Here is a 21,944-nt window from a genome sequence, read left to right as displayed (position 1 = left end):
ATCGCTCCATTTTGCCAGGAACCTGTCGGAACCGTTAATAGTCCATCATCATGAGTTTTTATTCTTTAATTAAATGGTGTTAATGTGCAACAGCTTTTGTTTCCATAATATGACTTATTCCGCATAGCAAGTGACATAATAAGTTTATTTTATAATTTATTCGATGAGTATACATTTCATATGTCGACCTGACAAATTTGTTTCCACGATCAAGTGATCGCATCTTTTGATCTATTTTTCTTGAGATTTATGAAGTTGCAAGTCTACTTACACACAAAGGCTCATTAAACTTTTTGAAAGCTAAGATTCGCAGAGTTATAAATTATGTATGCACTCAGCTGATCGAAGATCACCCTTCCAGATTACGTTTCATTCGTACAAGACGCAGCAGAGAAGCTCATAATCTTATCCAAACGTTAATACCACACAACTATTTTTTCCAAAACGTAATTTTATAGATATTGCTATGATTCAAGTACACATTTTTTATTCTTTAAATTTTTAAATAAACATTCTTTATTATTATGTGAGTGTTGGCGTGAACTGAATTCAAAACCAAATTAATTTTGGTTGCCGATGATATATAGTTGATCAAGTTAAATTTATGTTATTATTGCTGTAAGATCGATTTGCGAGTATTCAATGCGAAAATCTATAGTTAACTGTAACAAGATTATATAGATTGTAGACATAATTTGTATATTTGGAGAATTACCTATATTGTGCTAATTAGTAATATATCAAAAATAGCTCAGGTATATTGTGATGATTGGACAAAATTCTATTTTGTTGACCAGCCTTACTTTTGTTATCCTTACTGGCAATGTACCTCATGCGTCAAAAACCAATAGCATTGAGAAATCAAATTTCCTTGTAGGGAAATTTATATATATAAATGCATATATACTGTATAAATAAAATTTACAACCACTGATGATGAACACTTAGTAACATTCGAAATAACTATATAGTTTAAATTTCTTAAACAATTAATTAAAAAAATGTGCTGGATTAAAAAAAATGTTTTTTTAGTTGAAAACCTTTATTATATTGCAAAATTGATAAAGAAGTTACTTGGACAAAAATGATATGTATCTTTTCCGCAAATGGATAAAGAACTTTTTTTTTCTATTCTACCGCATTTAATCATACTTTGATTTTAGCGACCTTTAAATTTATTTATTAGAATTATTGGTATATTTACTAGGAAAATCTCCTGGATATGTCTTTTATTTCTTTTCTTTTTTTAATATTGATTGATTCAGTCCAGTGACTATAAATACAACTGCTCTCTACATTTCTGTGGTTTGTGGTTATTATCTCCACGAATGAAATGCTTGTAGTATAACCTACTTAAGAGTTACTTAAGACGTAAGAGAATTTTGATTATTTGCAAGAATATAATTTACAAATTTTGGAAAGGAAATTTACCAAAATAACCGTTTATCTGATTTAACATTTCAAATTATATTGAAATCTTTAATTTGACGTAACTAATTTGATTTATCCGAGAAAAGAATAAAAATAGTGTTGGCCGCATATTAAAAATGTTACATACTAAGATTACGCATCATCATGTGTCCAAAATTTTTCGATCTGCGCAGAATTTTTTTTTTCCAGAATCCAGAATTTAAAATATATTCAGGATCCAAACAAAAGTTTTTTAAATTTGTGGATGTAAAAAATGTAAACAAATTATTGTGAAGTCACAGACATTCATATATTTTTATAACGGATCTGCGTAGTGCCTAATATTAGAATTTATCGTTCTTGGTGGTATATAGAAGATTTCACAATTGCATCTATTACAACTGACACCATGCAATATACTGTTCATTATATCAACCTTCATCAATATCTTTTAAAAAATTCAATTAATTAAAATAATATAGAAAACAATTTTTGTTGTTGAAGTTCACTACTGTTCGAAAACTGTTTTATTTTTTTTATTTAATATATACTTTGAGATTCACTAACTAAATTTTTTAATCTTGTGTTGTACTCTGGTATACCCTCTGTATACTCCAGCTTTGGAAAGGGCCAGAAATGTTACTACAACGATATGACTAACACCACATAGCACGCGAAATAATTAGTTTATTATGTACTCCATTCGATGAGTACACATTTCATATAATGACCTTACGGATTTACACTCACGATCGTGTGATCGCATCCTTTTAAATTGTTTTTTATTGAGATATACATCATTACGGCTAAACTCATTGGAAGCCTCCTAGATTTGTTACTATGAGCTCACCGAAAATCATATCTCTAATTGCGTTTCATTCGTACAAGACGTACCACACAAGCCCAAAATCTTATCCAAACGTTAATACCATATAACTACATTTTCCAAAAAAGAAGTTTTTGGATATTTTTATGGTTCAAGTGCATATTTTTTGAATCTTCTAATTTTTAAATAAACAGTCTTTATTATCATTTATGTGGTATTTCGAACCTTACAATTAATATATATTTTTCTAAATTCTAGAAGATTTAACCAGATCTAGAATTTTTTCATCAGTTTAATAATACTCTTTTATAAAAAGACTTTGTATATATATGTATATCTGTATATTCATGTATATCTGAAAGGGTGCCCAAAGTGATTATATTACTTACTTTGATGGCGTGTTTGTTATGTTATTTAAAGAGATTGCCCATGAACTATTCTTGTTAAGGTTGAAGGTAAGCGCTACGGTCTTTTTCATTAATTTTGTCTCCTTTTTAATGAATAGTTTTCAACCAAAACTTTGGAACTGAAGTTGGTTAGTGGCTACGACAACATCTCTGTGACGGTTTAGTATAGTAGTGTCATCGGCATATACAGTGGTGACGGGTGGACTACTTATAGGAAAAGCAGAAAGGTTGAAAAAGTATAGAAAGGTTGCCAAAACCCTATAATGGCTTATTCTGGTATTTGAGTGTAAGATTTGACGAGATGATTGATAAACATTACACTTTGAGAAATTTTTAAAAATTAAGGATTAAGAATTAAATCACTGTCTATTTAGACAGTATTTTGTTACAGTACTTTATGGGTTCACTGTTGCTTTTTCTTGAAAAAAGAAAAGATACGCTTTTAAATTTTATGCACTTCTGATTAAAATCAATATCAGTGATCAATATATTATGATCATCAACGATCATATATTCGTTAGTTCTGCTTGTTACTTTCAGAAGCGTTTTATTCGTTTTGAAATGTGACAAAAAACAGATCGTAATTCAATGGATCAGCTTTTAATATCTAAAATTTTTGTTTTAATATAATATGAATAAGTTCAGTGCTCATTTACACAACATATATATTGTCACGACCTTATGCAATTTACAGGGTTATCCATTTATATTTACTATTACTGTCAATTCAATTTGTGGGGTTGAATTTTCCCGTTAAATTTGATTCTTACAACATAAATAATATACATTTTAAATTACTAATAAAAATATGCTAATATTTTGTGGTTTTTAAGTTAAAAGTTAAATGTCCAATAATAATTATATATTTAAATTGAGAGGCAGAGAGATTCTTATAACTTTAATCTGTACTCGTATGCTATTAATGATAGATATTCTTCAGGAATTTTTAAATTATTTTAATTATTAAATTATTAATTCGGATTTCATAATAAATAAATAAAAAAATTTTAAAGCATACTATCTGCATTTTTATTTTATTAGTGCAGTGAGTAATGCACCGGCTTGTAAATACATTAAGTAATGTCAATCGAGAGCGGAGCGTATTAAGTTCTACATTCTTCATTAACAAATTCATTGTTGGACGCCAATAAATTCCAATTTCGGCACGAGAAAAGTGACATGTTAACCTTAGCCAACATATTTAACAGATAAGCGATTATCATTTAAAATATTCTGCTCATATGAACCACAAAGATTATAATAATGATATAGAATGAAAGTTCGCTTGAGCGAACGTTCTGAAGCTCAAATAAAAATGAAAGTATTCACGGCTGCGAATTTAGTTGATCTCGGATTATTGTGGGGAGTGTTTGTTGGACTAAATATCGGAATACTTGTTCATCCCGGAAATCTCAAGATGCAAAAATATTGCACTTTTGCGTTGCTTGTTGCAACCTGCATTGGGGTAAGCAATAAGTGAAGTGTTTAAGGACTACAAAAGTGATATTTAGAACAGAGCACTTGCTTGAACGTATTGAAAAAAAAATGGAAGTGTTTTTTTAATTATTGCAATGGAATTCTCTATAATTTATTTATAAAATTCCGTTATCAGTTTTAAAAGCTTTAACCTTATCAAGCTTTTGTCACTTAAAGTTAAATGATTATATTCTGTATTAAATGGATTACTTTCACGGAATTGTTTTTGAAATCACATATATTATAAATTAATATATTATATCTTAATGGATGGAAAATAACTCTTAATTATAATCGAAATGCTGTGATTTACTATTGTAGTTGCTGTAGAGATTGTAGTGAAACAAATATTGAATTCCTAATTTGGACATAATATGTAAGCTAAGTAAATGAGTTCCATGAATTCCAAGAAATAAGTGTTATTAAAGCAGCCAGAAGATGAAAAACTTGATTTTAATATTAAGAAGAATTAACAGTGAAGATGTGTTCTAACAATATTTATAAAATTCTTTTGTCTATATTCTATAAGTTGGGCTTTAAAGTTAAAAATTTTTACATAAAACCAGCCAACAAAAAGTTGACAAGTTGACAAATTTTACATTATTATTGAAATGTTCCAAAAGTACATACAATTAAAAATCGATGCCATAATTTAATCTATTCATCTTAGTCTATTTAGATAGACTAAGTTCTATTTACAAAAAGTTTCCAATTGTCTCTATACCGTGCTATGTATCTTAGCTCTTAAAACGATTTGTAGGTTTCGGTGACTGTTCGCCTCCAAGTTGTCTTTGAACGTCATTTTCTTCTTGATCCAACCGAGTTCCATTCTACGGCTGAAATTGCTATATTGCAGGTATCTTTTCTTATGGAATGACCAAGCCATCCATATTTTCTCTTTCTGATATCATTTAATATATCATCACATAGTATATCACATAGTTTAAATATGGGTTTAAAAATGCTTGCATTTAGTTACTGACGTTGTTTGTTATATGCCATAGTTCACAGTTATAGAATAAAACAGGTTTTGAAAATTTCTGCAAATTCTAGCTAAAGAGACATAGCAGGTTTCTAACAGACGACTCGCATATCTTGATAATGAAATTTATTTAAAATAGTTATTTCGAATAATTTTTTTTACTGTCACTTTATGTCAGTCTTAAAGTTTGAAATTCTTACCTTCAAAGAATAAGTAGTGCCGTCTACTTGTGGTTCCTAGTTCCACTTAAGTAATTAATGTAAATACCAGTATACTAGTTGGAGCTAAATGGTGTGTGTAAAACGTTTACAACTTCAAGTCACAATATATTGAGAAGTAAGCTATATCGGCATATAGCACTGTTACTATATGTCTGAGTTCAGTAAAAACTGTTATCAAACCGACTTGTTCGGGAATTCAAAACCGCGGCATAATTCTTTGTAACGACCCATTATCCTGGAAGCATAATTTTGCAGCTAATTTTTCTATAATTTTAATAAAATAGACAGTGTTGTTATTGGTCATATAACCTTAAATAAAAACCAGTAACAAAATTAATCACTGTGATAATAATTAAAATATGATTACCTTTAATATGTGGAGTTATTTGCAATTTTTGCATCGAATTAATTGAATTAGTCATTCATAGTTAGCATATTGCTTCGGCTAATTGATCTAAAAATATTTACACTGACATTACTCAGAGTGAACTGAAAACTAGTATTGTTCTTTTTCAGTTTTAAAACTATTCGAAACTATCGACAATTCGAATTTACGAATTATTATTCGTATTCTAACTATTCGAATACTATGTGAGGGAATATAAGGTGTAGACAAGTGTCGATAAGACAAGTAGGCATAAATTTATTATTTAAGGAAGAGATCGTGCCATGCGATCTAAAAGATCTATTTTACCCCGGGCATAAATTTAAAATAGTATATGGGTTATAGGTTAATCACTGAATATATAATCAATTCAGAACTAAGCGGACAGTAAAGAAAGTAGACAACAAAAAATAAAAGCCATCCAGAGCAAAAAAAAGCAAATGTCAGTTGATAATACTGATAAACTAATGCTACATTATGTATTATAATATTTTTTCAAAAAAAAAAAAACTTGATCTACGAAGATACAAGTCAAGTATGGGTCAGTTGAATAATGAACGCTGAATTTGAGCTTCAAATTTAGCAGGGCAACGAGTTTAATGCTTGATACTTATAGTCTGAAGAAAATTATTACGAATAATTAAATATAAGAAGATATATAGGAATATTTCAAGACCACTGATAATGGGTATTTAGTAATACTCGAAACAGCTGTATAGTCAGTCAATAGTTCAATTAAATAATTAATTATAAATCTTATTGTTGTGATTGACTACTCTTCAAAACACTTCTCTCTTGAAAACAATAGTTCAACGGACGTTAAAAACAATTTAATATAGTATTTTATTTTACAAATATTATAAATATTTATATATATAACAGCTATGCAGCTCAGCAACAAATGTTGATATCGAAGCTAAGGAATTTATAAAAGAGGCCAGTAAGAAATACTATGAGTTATATAATCAAATTGCGGATGAGGTTTATTCATCTATAAAAGATGAAGATGACTTTGAAGAAATATTCAACAAAATTGAAAATGTTAGGAAAATTTCTGGGGGCCTCATCGAAATTGCGACAGATGCAAATAATTTTGATTTAAGTCAAATTAAAAATGAGGAAACTAAAAAAGCAGTAGAAACTCTAAAAATGTCGAGCGATCTTTTTGTGTTGGGAGACGATTATTTCGCATCAGTTTTGTTGAATTTAGCCGCCTTAAAAGAATTAGCAACTGATAAAGATATTGATCCATATCTGGATGGTACAAGTAGGCCTAATAACGGCTCGTTGGCATATACACCAGATATACAAAACATATTTAAAAAAAGTACCGACCCTGAGGAGCTTAAATATTACTGGACAGCGTGGCGTGATGCCAACTTCATTTGGTCTTCGGTAAACTTTTTTACAATTGTTGATGCCATAAAAAAAGCAGCTGATTCCTTTGGTATTAATTAAATACAAAATAATATTAACAAAAAATAAATATTTGAACAATTTAATTAAACAGATATTCCAATACACGCATTTTGGTATCGCTCATTTAACACTGGAGAGATGCTTAAAGAAATGGATGCTGTTATGAAAGATATAAAGGAACCGTATCAACAGCTACATGCTTTTGTGCGTAACGAACTAAAGAAGAAATATGGTGGTGATGTTATTGATGGAAATGCACCAATTCCGGCACATCTCTTCTCACAAGTACTCGAACAAGCTTGGTATGAGGGAAGTGTCATCGAAAGTTATTTTCCATTTAAAGAACTTCCACCATATGACAAATTAGTTGAGAAATTCGATGCTAAACAAATGATGGAAGAAGCAGAACGTTTTTATCAATCATTAGGTTTTGATGAACTTGATGAAGAATTCAAGCGAGATCGTTTAAAGCTAAGTGATGATACTGATAATATAAAAAATTGTAAAGCCGATATATTCGATTTGACACCGAAAGTTTATGTGAAATACTGCAATTCTGTAGAATTCAAGAAGTTTATGCAGAATCATGGTTACTTGAGTCAAGTTCATTATGCCAAAGAAAAAAAAAATTTGCCTTCATATTATTTTAATTCGTATGATTTGGAATATTCCGTGGGCGAGGCTGTAATATTGTCAGCAAGTACTCCAAAACATTTGACTGCCACAGGCTTGGCTAAGGACTTCGCATTTACTGACCAAACTTTATTTAATCGTTTATTCCGCATGGTAAGATTTTGTAAATGTGTTTTGTATTCATTTTGAGTAATGGAAATCTAAATAGTTTTATATTTAATTAATTGTAGGGTATCCATACGTTATTTAATATACCAATCTACTACGTTCATACAAGAGTTATGCATGACTTGTTGGGTGGTACTATTGAAACAGATGAAGTAAATAAACACTATTGGAAACTAATGGAGGAATATGTTGGTGTTGAACCACCAGTAGATCGTGAGGAAGGCGCAATTGATTTTACATATAAATTTTTCTTGGATATTGAACAAAATATGCAAACTAAGTATGAATCTTCCGTAATTGTAAGGATATTAGTACTTTATTCGAGCGAAAGAGTTAAAACTTAAGTGTTTAGTTGCAGATATGGAATAGTGATAAAGTACAATAATTATTATTTAATTTCAATTTTATTTTAAATTTTAAAACGCTTGATTTCGTCCCTGTTTTTCTTACATCATTTAATTTGTGTCCCCTGAAGTTCTAAAGGCTATAAATTAACTTTTCTCTCAATGTCTTAGAATGATGGCAACATTGAAGATATTGAGGTCTCCAATTTCCATTAAAGAAAATTAGATAGTTAATGTCATATAAGTGAGGAAGTTTTTTTATTGTTTAATCTTAATCAAAGATTTTTACTTTTACACTTTATCAAAAAAATTTTAATATTTATAATTGGTTTTAAATATATATTAATAGCTTTATTCATATTTAAACTAGAAAATTCGTTGGCGAAGTTCTCGGCTATCAATTTTATAGCGCATTCTGTAAAAAGGCCGGACAAGTTACAGAACTCCACAATTGTGATTTCTACGGAAATCTTGCAGTTGGAAACGATTTAAAGTAAGTATCAGAAATCAATAATTATGGCAATTGTTGGAAAAAGAATATGGAACTTCTTCTTTATAGGGCTATGATGGCTTTAGGATCATCAAAACCATGGAAGGAAGTACTTAAAAAAGTTTTACCCTATCCAAAATTAAGTGGAGATGCACTTATTGAATACTATACCCCTATATTCAATTGGGCTAAGAGTCAAAATAAAGAGAGTAAAGTTAAAATTGGTTGGAATGCTAGCAAGAGAAGTAAGCTTGAAACTTATTTGCTAATTGAGATAAGCGGTATTAAACCCAAAATATATCAAATTTTTTTTAAAATTTCAGAAGTACTTTGAGTTTTTGTATAATGTGGAAAGAAATAACATTTGCAATGGAACTGTCACAGGATATGGAAGAAGAAAAATCAGTTTCTTTGAATTCTTAAATGTTTTTGAGATAAAAATAAAAAATAATAACATCAGAAATATTGATTAATATATAAAGAGAGTTCTAAATCGTTTTAACTTGTATGTGGATCATTATGTATCTTCCATAGATAATTGAGTAGACTTTAGCCAAAATATGCAATTTTTCTATATTACTTCCAAAATACAAGTGTAATATTTATGGGACATGAGTTCGTTAAGACAAATATTAAAAATTATATCTCTGATGTCGTCCATTTAAATCGGAGGTTTCATGAATATTGATTTTTTCTGTACATTCGCACAAGAAATATCTCCAATGAGAAGTTCAATTGAAAATATTATTTGATATGATATCTGATTTTTAAGTTGATATAAAATTTTGAGAAAAAAATGTAAAATTTTTCTACTAAAAAATGATATTAAATAATGAACACTTTCATGTCATAATGTTTTTCGATTTTAGACCGGAAACCAGAAAAGAATGCATCGAATAACTTAATTCAACATTTAGTGATGATATATCAAATGCAGCGACTATAAAACGTTAATTTTCTCTACCACGAATTTCGTGAAGGTTGCCTAAAGACGGCTGTGGTACCAAAAATCATCGATATAGTGCGAGAAATGATTGAGATGGATCGGCATCTCGATCGAAAGATAGAGGCGTCCTTGGGCCTTAGTAGGACACATTTTAGTACACATTTAATTTTATATATACATTTAGCTATCAAAAAGATTTGTTCCCGTTGGATACCCCATAATTTGAGAAGGTACCTGTTGATTCCTTTAAGAAAATGTCGATCACGATACAACATCGTGATTGGTGACGACTCATGCATCTACGCCTTTAAGCCCGAAACAAAACGGCAATCCGCTGTTGGGTTTTCCAAAGTGAGCGGAGCCCGACAAAAGTAGTCCGATGACGAACGGGTAGTCTTTGTATACATACATATCAAAAATAGCATTTTTAGTAATTATTAAGAATAAATACCATCAATGTATTTCTTCTTTTAATATTTCATCGTTTCAATTTTCATCGCTCGGTTTTTGTTTTTTCGCAATTTATTTTCGACGAGTTTAGATACTCTAGACATTGACTCATGTAGCCAGGATTGTGCCAAGTGAGGGATATATGAGAAAATACTTTTTGGCACTGTTTTTGCATTGTATCCATAGGTTTTCTGTTAAGGGAAAGTACTCCTTTAATTTCATCCCTCCTCCATGGGTACAGTATAAACATGGCTTGTTTAGTTAGGTTATCATAGGTTAAGATTGTATAGACGATAGGGACTTATATATTTACTTGCATATATTTACAGGTGCGGTTTTGAAGAGTTAAAGAAAAATTCAAAAAAATAATGCACAATTTGTTTATTTTATATATTAGTTTAATCTGCATATTTCGCAGATTATGTGTTTAACTTTCAGTCTAGAAAAATTGTATGTAAACTTTTATATATAATTAATAAAGATGGCGATGATATGATTGTATATAATTTTTTTTTTAATTTTTATTGACTATAAATTTTTTATTTATTAAAATTAAAAATAAAATTTTTCGATTTTAATGAAAATGTGAGCTACTGAATAATTTCTTCTTATATAAATGGGTGCTAAGGTAAGAATTGTTAGTCTAAGTTTTATATATTTCTTAAAAAATTTGTTTTGGAAACCTAATTTGTAATTAGGATTAGAAATTTTATTTCATATACTAATATTTATATAGGAATAAATAGAGTTCACTTGCAGTTTTTAAACGATTTTAATAGTCGTTCTACAAAAGCTTATAGGTACATTCTCTTTCTGGTAAGTGATATGGTAAGTGACACTGCTATTATGACCGCCAATTGAAAAGGTTTATTAATTTCTAAATCAGACAGTTCTCTGACACATATTGACATAAATTTATAATATAATTTTATATACCATATTCATTTAACTGTATAAATGAGAAGTGCTATCAGCACACTTGCCTATAACATATATCATATATAATTATAACAAATGTGCAGCAATGATGATATTAAATAGTCGACAATAATACAACACCTTTTAATAAGTATTTAAATAATTGGAAAAATAATCTTAATTTAAATCTTAATTAATTTCAATTGAATAATCTGTCATCACAAAATATAGGCTATATATGCTTTTTATAGAGCAGGTTGGAAACGCCTTACCTTAAGAAGGCTTGAGTCGCCATCGCACTTTTTTTGTTCTAAGAGCTGCTGCAATTAGTATTTTAAGTGTAATATGGAACTAAGTCAATTTCTGTAGTCTGTGATTGTGAACAGGATTTTAGACACTATTACCTCCCATATATATTTTAACTGAGTTTTTATAAACAGCTTTATCACCTTTTTTTTATTATATCTTAATATATTTGATCATTTTGCCCTTCTATGAGATGGTGTTGTTTTAAGAGTAAAATATTGTTTTAAAATACTTCTAATATATCAGTTTAATATATTGTTCAGATTTGTTTAAATTAATGATTTCCTCATATATAACAGCTTTGTTGTTTCGGAGATAATGAGAACAATGCAAAAGACTTGATTGCTGAATGCAGTAATGTGTGTTTTAAGTTCTACGATAAAATTGCCAAAGAAAACTTTAATATGACAGATTGTAGAAACTTTCGTGATGTCTTTTTGAAATTGAAAGTAGTTAAAATGTACGGAAAGGAACTTGTTGAAGTATCGCGAAAAGTCAATAGTTTTAACCCAAGAGGAGTGAGAGATATTCATTCAAAAAAGGCACTTAAATATTATAAGAGAGTAGGTGGCCTGTTTGCCTTAAGTGACGATTACTTTTCACAAGTTTTGGCCAATATTTCTGTTTTAAGGGAATTGTCGAATTTCAAAAATATTGAACCATATGGTACTGAAGAGTCATCGAGGCCTCGTGAAGCCATTACATTAGCTTTTTATCCAGATTTGGAGCGTATAATTCGTGCAAGTACTGATAACGAGGAAATAAAATTTTACTGGATAACATGGCGTGAAAGAAATTTGTTGTGGGCCTCACTGGGATTTTTCACTATAGTAGAATCAATAAAGAAATCTGCAACATTTGCAAGTAAGTATATGTTATTTTAAATGAATAACTACTTTTTCGTTTTTATTTTTAATGAGTATTTATTTTTTTTCTTGTATATATAGATATACCAGTTCTTGAATATTGGTATCATTCTCACGATAGTGAGAAACTAATACACGATATGGAACTGGTTATGTCAGAAATCCGACCACTTTATGTGCAACTTCATGGATTTATACGATTAGAACTTTATAAGAAGTATGGTGCAGGTATAATTGATTTACATGGCCCGATTCCAATACATTTATATCATCAAGTTATTATACAAGCATGGCAAAAGGACAGTATTATTGAAAAATATTACAAATTCGAAGACTTGTTATCGTATGAGCAGCTTGTAACTCAATATGATGCCATGGAACTAATAACAATAGCTGAAGAGTTCTTTCACTCGTTGGGCTTTAAACCTTTAGAGAAGGATTTTGCTAGAAATCGATTAAAAGTGCATGAAGATGAGAATATTTATAACTGCCAAATTGAATTGTATGATGTCACACCCAAAACTTACATGAAATATTGTAAAACTGTTGATTTCGCCAAGTATTTGCAATATCATCATAATTTGTGTAGAATTTATTATGCTAAGGAAAAAGCAAACCTACCAATGCACTTTTTCAACTCATACGACTTAGAGTATTCGGTTGGACATGCGGTGATCTTGTCAGTTTGTACACCGAAGCATCTGAAAACCATGATTGATGAGAACATTGAAATAAGTGATGATAAACTTATGAATCGTTTGCTACATATGGTAATGTATAAGTGATTGTAACTTCCTGAGTGTATTATTACAACTTTTAGTGTTTAGAGCATTGACACCTTATGCAACTTGCATATATATTTCGTGAACACAAAGGTTATGCACGATTTACTTAGTGGCAACATCGAAATATGTGAAGTAAACAAACATTTCTGGGACTTAATGGATATATATGTAGGGGTTGCACCACCAATTGAGCGCGAACAAAATGCTATCGATTTTACTTATAAATTTTACTTGGATTTGGAACAAAATCGACAATTAAAGTGGGTAGAATTTTTATATCTGTTTATTCAATGTAGATTATCCTATACCAAACGGTTTAGGAAATTTTTAGGGGTCGTGCTAGGATATCAATTCTACAAAGCGTTTTATGAAATAAGTGATCGGACGGAACCACTTCAAAATTACGATTTCTTTAATAACGAACAAATTGGCGAAAATATACGGTTGTTAAAATTTTCAATAGAGCTGAATAAAATTTGTTTGATTTTCGAATTATTTTACTTAGAGAAATGATGTCTTTGGGATCCTCGATGTCTTTTTATGATGTAATTGGGGTAATATTAACAAAAAATAAAAATTTAAGTGCAGATGGCTTAATGGACTACTACGCGCCAATGTTAGCTTGGGTTCAAAGAAGAAACAAAGCGGAGAAAGTAAGGGCTGGCTGGAACTCCAGCAACATAAGTGGGTATCGCAATATATGTATAAATTATTTAAATTTGATTTTACTATACAAACACTATATCTCTTTCATTTCCTTTACAGAAGTGAATTGAAATTAAACCAATCAATTCCCGAACTTGTACTAAAACAAAAGAAAATAAGTAGTCACTTCATAAAATATATTTTACTATATCTGACCTCAGTTATTTATTATGGAATAGAAGTCAAAATAAATATTTTTTGCTTGTTCAAAATTTACTTAATTTTTTAGTTTTAATTTGTTTAGAATAAAATTTAAAATTAAGAAAATAAATGCACAAAACACCAAAGTTTGAGAATATTTTTTTGTTAGATGGAATTGTTCTTGCATAGACCATATCAAAGTCCATAGTCTTTTGAGAAATTTCTATTAAAATTTTCATCTCTTTGTCACACCAAAGTGTTTGGAAAGACAATGTTAAAGTAATTTTGAAACAATTATCTTCTATATCCCTCCTCCAAGTAAGATTTAATATTGAATCTAAATAAACTATAAAGGAAAATTTTCGGGATACTTTTGGAAAAATTTGTTTTTTGAAATACAACGGTTAATATTAGCACTTAAATTAATTGTTTAAATTATAACTAATTATTTTTAAAACATAACAAATTATCATTTATTGCACTTGAGATATTGGCTTGAGATAGTGCTTGAGGTACGTTTAAAAATGTGTCATATCTCCTAGACCCGAGATTCTTATTTTAAGAAATGAGCTTATAAAAAAAATATCAGCCAAATCGGAGGAGATGAGGTCATTTTTCACTAAAATCCGCCCGATTTGTCAAAGAATGACTCATATATCATTACTGACCCTTAGTCTTTTAGGTGAAATAATCTTTTTACTTGATTTTGGTAAGAGTGGAAACATTGCTTTAACGCCACATATCTGTCATACAACCCAATCTAAGATGCCCTCTTAGAGATTATGTTCTCTGAATTTTAACTGGTTGATTTTGTGAAATATGGCTTGAAAGATTCCGTGTGTATGATGAATTTGTTATAATGTGTTTATCGGTATCGAACTACAAATATCTAAAGTAACTTTTATTATCTGAATATGGTGAGTTCTATCTAAATATATATTGAAACCAATCGAATGGATTTAAAATCAATACTCTCATTAAAATGAGAAAACCTTAAGAGAATGGTAGAGCTTTTCATTATGAGAGCAGACTAATTTTGTTCTGTTTTGGTTACAAAATCAAATGGCTAAATTACAATATATAAAACACTTTAGGGTAACTGATCTACCAATATGTTTCTGTCCAGATTTACATTTGATAGATCAAAAAACTACTCATCCAAATTTATATATTATTATTTAGCTTTGTGAGAGATTTGGGATTAAAATAAGCTTCACTGGAGTTGCCCACAATTATTATTATTAAATAATAGGCTATGAATGCACCCCGACCTAAAAGATCTATTGCAAGCCTAAAGGCTCAACTAAAACAATTCTAGACTATTTATAAATCTCGTAATTGCTGTTGTCTTAATTTTACCTATTTGATTTGGGATTAAGATCCCGCTTCCAAGGTAGTCAAGAATTACCCACAATAGTGGAATCAATAAGAAAAGCCGCAAAGCTTCTGTCATCTTTATTCATTATTATTTATTTATTAATCTGTTGATTAACTAAACATTTTGGTATGTAGCATATTGAGTCTATATTGTTTAAAGGCTGCGTAAACATTTTTATCGAAGCGGAAGCTTCCTATGAACATGGTTTCCTACGAAATTAATTATATTCTTATTTTAAATACGGCGCTCCGATACCAGCCCATTTTTATTAACAAATCATGAAATAAGTTTGTGTGTACGATAGTCTTATTGAAAACTATTTTCCTTATAGCGATCTTCAAAATTGTATTCAATTATAGAACAAGGTTAATACCATGGAATTGGTTACTGGGCTGCGCCATTATTTCAACCGAAGTGCTTTCACAGCTTCGTCTAAAAGAAAATGAAGAATGTTTCTTTACAAAACCGATTTATTCGATATAATCGTCTAGAGTCCATATGAAATGATGTCGTGGTCTAGATTTTTGCATATTATAAGAAATATATGAGAAGGATTTTTGCATATCTATATGAAAAAGTAAACCTGACTTTCATCTCTGTCTATTTGCCAATGTTTGATGGAAAACAACTTCTGATCAAAAGATTCAAGAAGTTGGATAAAGTAAAGGCTTAACTTATCAATGATACAAAAAGAGTTCAATACCGGTTGGGATAAATTACTTTGTTAAATACGATTTAAGTATAGCACTAGTTGTTCTGTCTTCAGTATCATATTGAAGACATCATTACATATGATACAGTGATAAGTTTTTTGTTATAGAAAAACTTTAACATTGCTTTTTCTCTTCTTCTTTCTTTGGCATCTAAATTAAACTTCGTAATGAAATACATTTTTTATTTTTATATACTAAAACAACTGCTGACTTTGATAAATGTCAAAGAGATGCCAGAAGTAACCGCCGGTGGTTGTCACCACAACATTATTGAATAATCTAAGTTCTTTCCAAATCTAGCCTCCCATGAGCAACTTCTAGAAACTAAAATTACTACTTCATCATATTCATTTTGATTTAATTGAAACCCTATAGTAATTTTGGTGAAAGAAGTTAAAGACCAAACTCTTACCCATAAAGTGTATATCGATTATATTAATCCCGCTGGCATACTTATCTGTTATTAACTTTCCTTTTTGATTTTAACATCATAGCCTAATATATGTAACATCGACTATGTCGAGAGTAAGTCTAATATGTTTTCGATTTCTCACTGCTTTAAAAAGAAAAACGATCACGCGCTTCCACTCACGGTTGTCCTTTTTCCTCGGCTCTTGTTTGAACGAGTCAAGAACTTACTTGGAGGAACGAGTTTCAGTAGCCGAGAAGAGATAATAAAGTCGGTTCTGATGGCTATACAAAAACTTGACCATAAAGAATTTTTCGAAAATTGGATTAACTGCTGACATGGGCATGTTTCTGTCCATTAATAGCACCTTAAAAGAGACGATTTCAATTATCAAGATTAAATATTGTGTTTTTAATTTTCTAAATAAGTTCCTGAAAGTTTTTAATCAACGTGCTACTAAATGGAGTCTACTTTCAAAGAAACAAATATATATATATATTATAAGTATATATATATTATATAATTATATATTGCTTGATATTAATTCGACAGAATGCTTATTCAATTTTTGAAAGTATCTGAACTAGTGGGTTTTGACTAAAGTTTCAGATTTTACAATTTTTAATTTTGCTAAATGAAATAATTAGGAATAGCAGTAAATTCAAAATTTTTAACAGATATATTAATCGATTCTGCAACCCGACAGAATTATAAACTATCAATAACTGGGAAGATGGAATAGTTTCAGTTCAAATCAATATGGGAGGAACGGTATTGAATAGAATTTAAAAAATTTATTAAAAGGAATTGAAAATAATTGCGATATTCATTTTAAGAAAGATTTTTATAGATAGGTTGAAAGATAGAATCACAGGAAAATTTTTAAAATATTTGAGATTTTGTCATTCACGCTTTGGAAATAATTAGGTTAGGTTCAGAAGGTGCATGCTGACAAAAATTTTGCCGGGAGAGGCGAGTTGCTAATCGTTGTTATCCTTGTAAAGCCATTTGGTTTTCCAGATGAAGTTGAGACGATCCGATAAGTTTGCTTTCATTATTTCTTTGAAGCCAGGAAATAATTAAATATAGACAGAAAAAGTCTTCTGTTATTTAATTATATTTAATAATATGCCTACTATAAAATATTTACCTAATATACAAATACATTCTGCAGTATTGTGGTTAGAACATTCCTGAGGTGAAGCATGCCTGTTATACAACTAAGTTCAAGATTGGGTCAGAGTAGACTTCTTCATAGAGCCTTTTCCATCCTTGAATGGCAATATCCGTCCTAGTGGATATTGTACTAACTTGAAAACTAAAAGTGCTCAGTGGTTGTTGCTTAGGTTAGGGTATTGTATTTCACCTATTTTCAACACATTTCCCTCCTAGCTGGAGAAACTGAATATAGTACTTGAGATATAAGTTCAATGTCTGTCATTCTCGGCTACGTATTCAGCATAAAATCAAGCATGTTGAAAGACATATAATGAAATTAAATTAATATTAGAATTGGGGGATATAGAAAGAGTGATACTTGCGGGCCGAGGAATCGGATGTCCATTTCCTGCTAACAACGCCATTTCCGAGACGTTTTCTGTTGAGAGTTTTTCTTCATTTTAAAGTTTTTAATAATTTCTGTTTTACTTATGATCGCTTTTCATAATATTTGTTGCTTTTCGAACGTACATTTTAATCACTTTCCATTGCATCAGAGTGTAGCAGCTTACTCACCTCACTCGTTTGTTAAAATAATTATCAACCAAATAAGTAGGTGCCCAATGCTGCTTCAATCGATTGCAGTGCTGTCGTTTCATATCTTTCTTATGTAAAGGATACCGTGAATTAAGTCTGAAACAATCTGTTGCACAGAATACGCTGCCATTAAATTCCCAATATTGTTGCAGTGGTACCTAAACTTTTGTTTTCTGAAGCCCATAAGATTTTTCGTTCCATATCTGCTTAATCTACAACAGAGCAATATTTCTGCTCAAATAGACTTTGGGTAATAGGATAAAGACATCAGTTCCACCGAACCTGTCTACTCTTAGTAATAAGATGTTATTTATCTCTCGGTTCTCGCGATTAGTCCACAATTCATTTGTCACCGATATCATGATTTTATGTTTGTATTCCTAAACCGTTAATACTTAGGTTTTTGAATGATGTTTGAGAACTATCTCGTCTCTGCCTTTATTCCTTCAATATTCCTATGATTTTGTTTTTAGAAGGATGGCTAACCGACAATAATTGACATACTCACATACTCGCTCAACAATAAACTTTCTGGAAAAATGAGACGAAAACGCTTCAAAGTCTGATACTGTCTCAGGCATTTAACGCCTGAGACGTTAAGGCATTTTTTTTTTATTACAAAAAAACACATCCAAACATATTTTTCTATAGCCCATTCTGATACCCCGATTCTTTCATTTTATATTTTCCTAGCTTAGCTTAGCAAAAATTTATCACGACACCGAAGCGATAGAATTTATTAATAATGCAAGTAATCGGTGCTTTGAGCTCCATCAGAAATTGGCCGCTGCAAATTTTGCAGCGGATAACTGTGGCGATTTCTGTTTTTTATTGACGAAGCAGAAAATGGGCAGCGTTGTTGGAAAGGAACTGGTGGCAATTTCACGAAGAGCAACGAACTTTCATAAGCAGAGAATGCGTGATAAAAACCTTAAGGATATTTTGCAAAAATTGAAAAGAGTGGGAGATTTTTACATATTAGAAGATGACTTTTTTTCAGCGGTTCTAATTAATATATCTGCTGTGAAAGTGTTAGTGAAATTTAAAAATATTCCACCTTATTCGAACCGCCGCCCAGGCTCTATTGCACATTTGTCTTATTATCCGGATATCCATGACATTTTTGCTGAGAGTTCCGACCCAGAGGAACTGTCATATTATTGGGTAGCATGGAGAGATATCAATATGACATGGATGGCATTGAACTTTTTTACAGTGACGGATTCAATTAAACAGTCTGCAAGACTCTTAGGTAACTTGTAGTTTCACGGATTTTTTTGTAAAATAATTGATTGTCCATAAGAATGAAGAATGAAGAATGATATAATGTTATTTTAAGGTATACCTCCATTGGACTTTTGGTATCAGTCTCTGAATATTATTGATATATTCGTAGACATCGAAGCGGTAATGGAAGAACTAAGAGAAGCATTTGTAGAAGTACATGCATTTATACGAAACGAGCTTTTTCTCAAGTATGGCGAAGGAGTTATAAATTTAAATGAACCTATACCGATCCATTTAATTTATCAAGTTCTGATGCAAATCTGGACGGAAAATAGTATAATTGATGAATATTTTCCATATGAAGAACTGCCACGATATGACGATTTTATACAGAATAATGATCCTTTAAGATTAATTAAACTAGCAGATATATTCTATCAATCATTAGGTTTCGATCCCCTCGATAAAGACTTTTATCAGAATCGGTTGAAGCAACTTGGTAAAACTGACGATGATAAATTTTGCAAGCCCTTGACTTATACATCAACTCCCAATGGATATATGAAGTATTCCAAAGTTGTAAACTTTAAGAAATTCATGCATATCCATGAGAGCTTAGCTCGCATACATTACGCAAGAGAAAAGAAGGATTTACCGTTTTACTATTTTAATTCTTACGACATTGAGTTTGCAGTAGGAAAAGCAGTTTCACTCTCGGCAAGAACACCGGAACACCTAATCGCTCTAGGCATAGCTAAAAAATCTGACTTTAACGAAGAAAATGATCTAAGTCAGTTACTTCGTATGGTACGTTGACAGATCAGAATGTATAAGCAATCACATTATTCTTTACATTTCAGTGCATTCGCACGTTCATATCGATTCCAATATGTTATGTACACTTGCGGGTTATGCATGAAGTGCTATGTGAAACCGTTAAGAGAACTGAAGTTAATAAGCGTTTCTGGAAATTATTGTGCAGATACGTGGGTGTGGAGCCACCACAGAGTCGACCACAAGACGTAATAGATTTTTCGTATACTTTCTACATGGACACGGATCAAAACCCAATTCTAAAGTATGTAATATTTGTTTTCTTCTGTCGTTTTGTGTTAATCGTACTTCGTTCTATTGTGTCAGAAAATTTTTGGGGGGAGTACTCGGCTATCAGCTTTACAGTGCTTTTCATAAGAATAATGGTGGCATAGAGCAGTTGCACGAATATAATTTCTCTGGAGACAAGTCTGTAGGGAATGTGTTAAGGTAACTGCTTATTAAAAGAAAAAAATAAATAATTGTACATAAAAATACGGATTTTCAGAGAAATGATGGCTTTGGGTTCTTCTGAACCTTGGCCAAATGTAGTAGGTAAAGTACTGCAAGAGAACACATACCTTGAGGGCGGTGCATTATTGGAATATTATGATCCTGCGTTAAACTGGATTAGTAATTTAAACTCGGATAAGAACGTCTTAAAGGGTTGGAATTTAAGCAGTAAAAGTAAGTGTCAGAAATAAGTTTTGGTGGAACAATTACTAATCTTAGTTTTAGGTGTTAAATTTGATTTTGCAAGTATTAGAAATGCCTCTGTAAATGATTAACTTAATGGATTTGAAACTATCTAAAACGATGTGAGGAAACTCAACTAAAGATACTCAAAACTAGTGTATAGGAATAAAGTAAATGGACCGGAAAGGTGATCGTTGTTGGATGAATTGTGAAAATTAACTAAATCTTAAACATTACTTTTTGCTTACCATGTAACATATAAGAATTAAATACATATATTGAAATAAATTGGTTTAGCTAAATTTCAGTAGTCACTAAAATCCCTATTATATTAATAATATGAATAATTGTACTAATAATATATATTAGAATATATATATAGAATATATATATATATAGAATATATATATATAGAAAATATATATATATATATAGAATATATTGACTACAGATAATATTTATATTATTAATATTATTTATTCCTTTAACTCCTTACGAGCCATAGTGCCTTAGTAAAATTTTTGAATCACATATAGGTCCGTTAACCTTGTTTTTGCAGTAATCATACAGTTATATAATTAACCTTCTGCGTAGGCAGACACCAAAATAGATTAAATATGTTTCGTTAAAAAAAAAATTGACCAGTTTATTCATGCAAACACCTTAAGTAAGCTCCGCTTTTCTGTCTGGTTGCATCAGATAGTTTCAAACCCATATAGATTCTGTTGGCTCCCTCAAAACACTGCGAAGCCACACGCTCTTAGTTGATCCTTTTAATCTGTTACTTTGTGAATTCTAATCATTTCCATTTTCGGTTGGTGATTGCACCAAGTACCGTTTGTATGTTGCTTCCATGGAACAGATGAAAATTACTGGTAGTGATAGATATTATATTTTCATATATCTTAGAAATCTGTATGTGTTTTACAAAAGATTGTATCTGTGGGTAGTCGGATCTAACACATTTATTGGTCTTATTTGACCACACATATTAGACACGATGTTGATGTTCCGAAAAAGAATCAGAGCAGAATCAGCTTTTACGAACAAATTTTTCCATTACGTTGTGCATCAA

The 21,944-nt window shown here is 30.4% G+C and overlaps 3 protein-coding genes across 4 annotated transcripts; all 3 read left to right on the top strand.

The window, feature by feature from the left end:
• The first annotated feature begins 3,998 nt into the window (after nt 1-3,998).
• On the top strand, nt 3,999-9,247 carry LOC119681344 (angiotensin-converting enzyme-like). The gene is made up of 7 exons (XM_038094507.1): nt 3,999-4,108; nt 6,590-7,154; nt 7,218-7,912; nt 7,990-8,207; nt 8,642-8,764; nt 8,831-9,006; nt 9,085-9,247. Exons 1-7 carry the CDS (start codon nt 4,061-4,063, stop codon nt 9,093-9,095), a joined length of 1,836 nt encoding a protein of 611 aa, XP_037950435.1. The 5' UTR covers nt 3,999-4,060; the 3' UTR covers nt 9,096-9,247.
• Nucleotides 9,248-10,729: 1,482 nt separating this feature from the next.
• Nucleotides 10,730-13,887, top strand: LOC119681347 (angiotensin-converting enzyme-like). The gene is made up of 7 exons (XM_038094512.1): nt 10,730-10,785; nt 11,681-12,245; nt 12,329-13,017; nt 13,075-13,292; nt 13,353-13,475; nt 13,538-13,716; nt 13,798-13,887. Exons 1-7 carry the CDS (start codon nt 10,774-10,776, stop codon nt 13,806-13,808), a joined length of 1,797 nt encoding a protein of 598 aa, XP_037950440.1. The 5' UTR covers nt 10,730-10,773; the 3' UTR covers nt 13,809-13,887.
• Nucleotides 13,888-17,036: 3,149 nt separating this feature from the next.
• Nucleotides 17,037-21,176, top strand: LOC119681345 (angiotensin-converting enzyme-like). 2 transcript variants are annotated; one of them, XM_038094509.1, is made up of 7 exons: nt 17,037-17,149; nt 18,827-19,385; nt 19,530-20,167; nt 20,221-20,438; nt 20,501-20,623; nt 20,682-20,860; nt 20,912-21,176. In XM_038094509.1, exons 1-7 carry the CDS (start codon nt 17,138-17,140, stop codon nt 20,959-20,961), a joined length of 1,779 nt encoding a protein of 592 aa, XP_037950437.1. In that variant the 5' UTR covers nt 17,037-17,137; the 3' UTR covers nt 20,962-21,176. The 2 variants fall into 2 exon arrangements, with proteins under 2 accessions (XP_037950437.1, XP_037950436.1); XM_038094508.1 differs by having other exon boundaries at nt 19,473-20,167.
• The last annotated feature ends 768 nt before the right edge of the window (nt 21,177-21,944 follow it).

This window comes from Teleopsis dalmanni, chromosome 2 (genome assembly GCF_002237135.1).
Source record: "Teleopsis dalmanni isolate 2A chromosome 2, ASM223713v2, whole genome shotgun sequence".
In the NCBI taxonomy this organism is placed as follows: domain Eukaryota; kingdom Metazoa; phylum Arthropoda; class Insecta; order Diptera; family Diopsidae; genus Teleopsis; species Teleopsis dalmanni.
Note: the sequence above shows the minus strand (reverse complement) of the source record. Positions and strands in the feature narration are given on the sequence as shown.

Excerpts from the sequence above, each read along its gene's own strand:
- LOC119681344 (XM_038094507.1), top strand. The coding sequence starts at position 4,061 with ATGCAAAAATATTGCACTTTTGCGTTGCTTGTTGCAACCTGCATTGGG. Across the intron at positions 7,155-7,217 it reads AAAAGCAGCTGATTCCTTTG|ATATTCCAATACACGCATTT; the intron begins GTATTAATTAAA and ends TTAATTAAACAG. Across the intron at positions 8,208-8,641 it reads GAACAAAATATGCAAACTAA|AAAATTCGTTGGCGAAGTTC; the intron begins GTATGAATCTTC and ends TATTTAAACTAG.
- LOC119681347 (XM_038094512.1), top strand. Across the intron at positions 12,246-12,328 it reads GAAATCTGCAACATTTGCAA|ATATACCAGTTCTTGAATAT; the intron begins GTAAGTATATGT and ends TTGTATATATAG. Across the intron at positions 13,018-13,074 it reads TGAATCGTTTGCTACATATG|AGCATTGACACCTTATGCAA; the intron begins GTAATGTATAAG and ends TTTAGTGTTTAG.
- LOC119681345 (XM_038094508.1), top strand. Across the intron at positions 19,386-19,472 it reads ACAGTCTGCAAGACTCTTAG|GTATACCTCCATTGGACTTT; the intron begins GTAACTTGTAGT and ends TGTTATTTTAAG. Across the intron at positions 20,861-20,911 it reads TTGGAATTTAAGCAGTAAAA|GTGTTAAATTTGATTTTGCA; the intron begins GTAAGTGTCAGA and ends TCTTAGTTTTAG.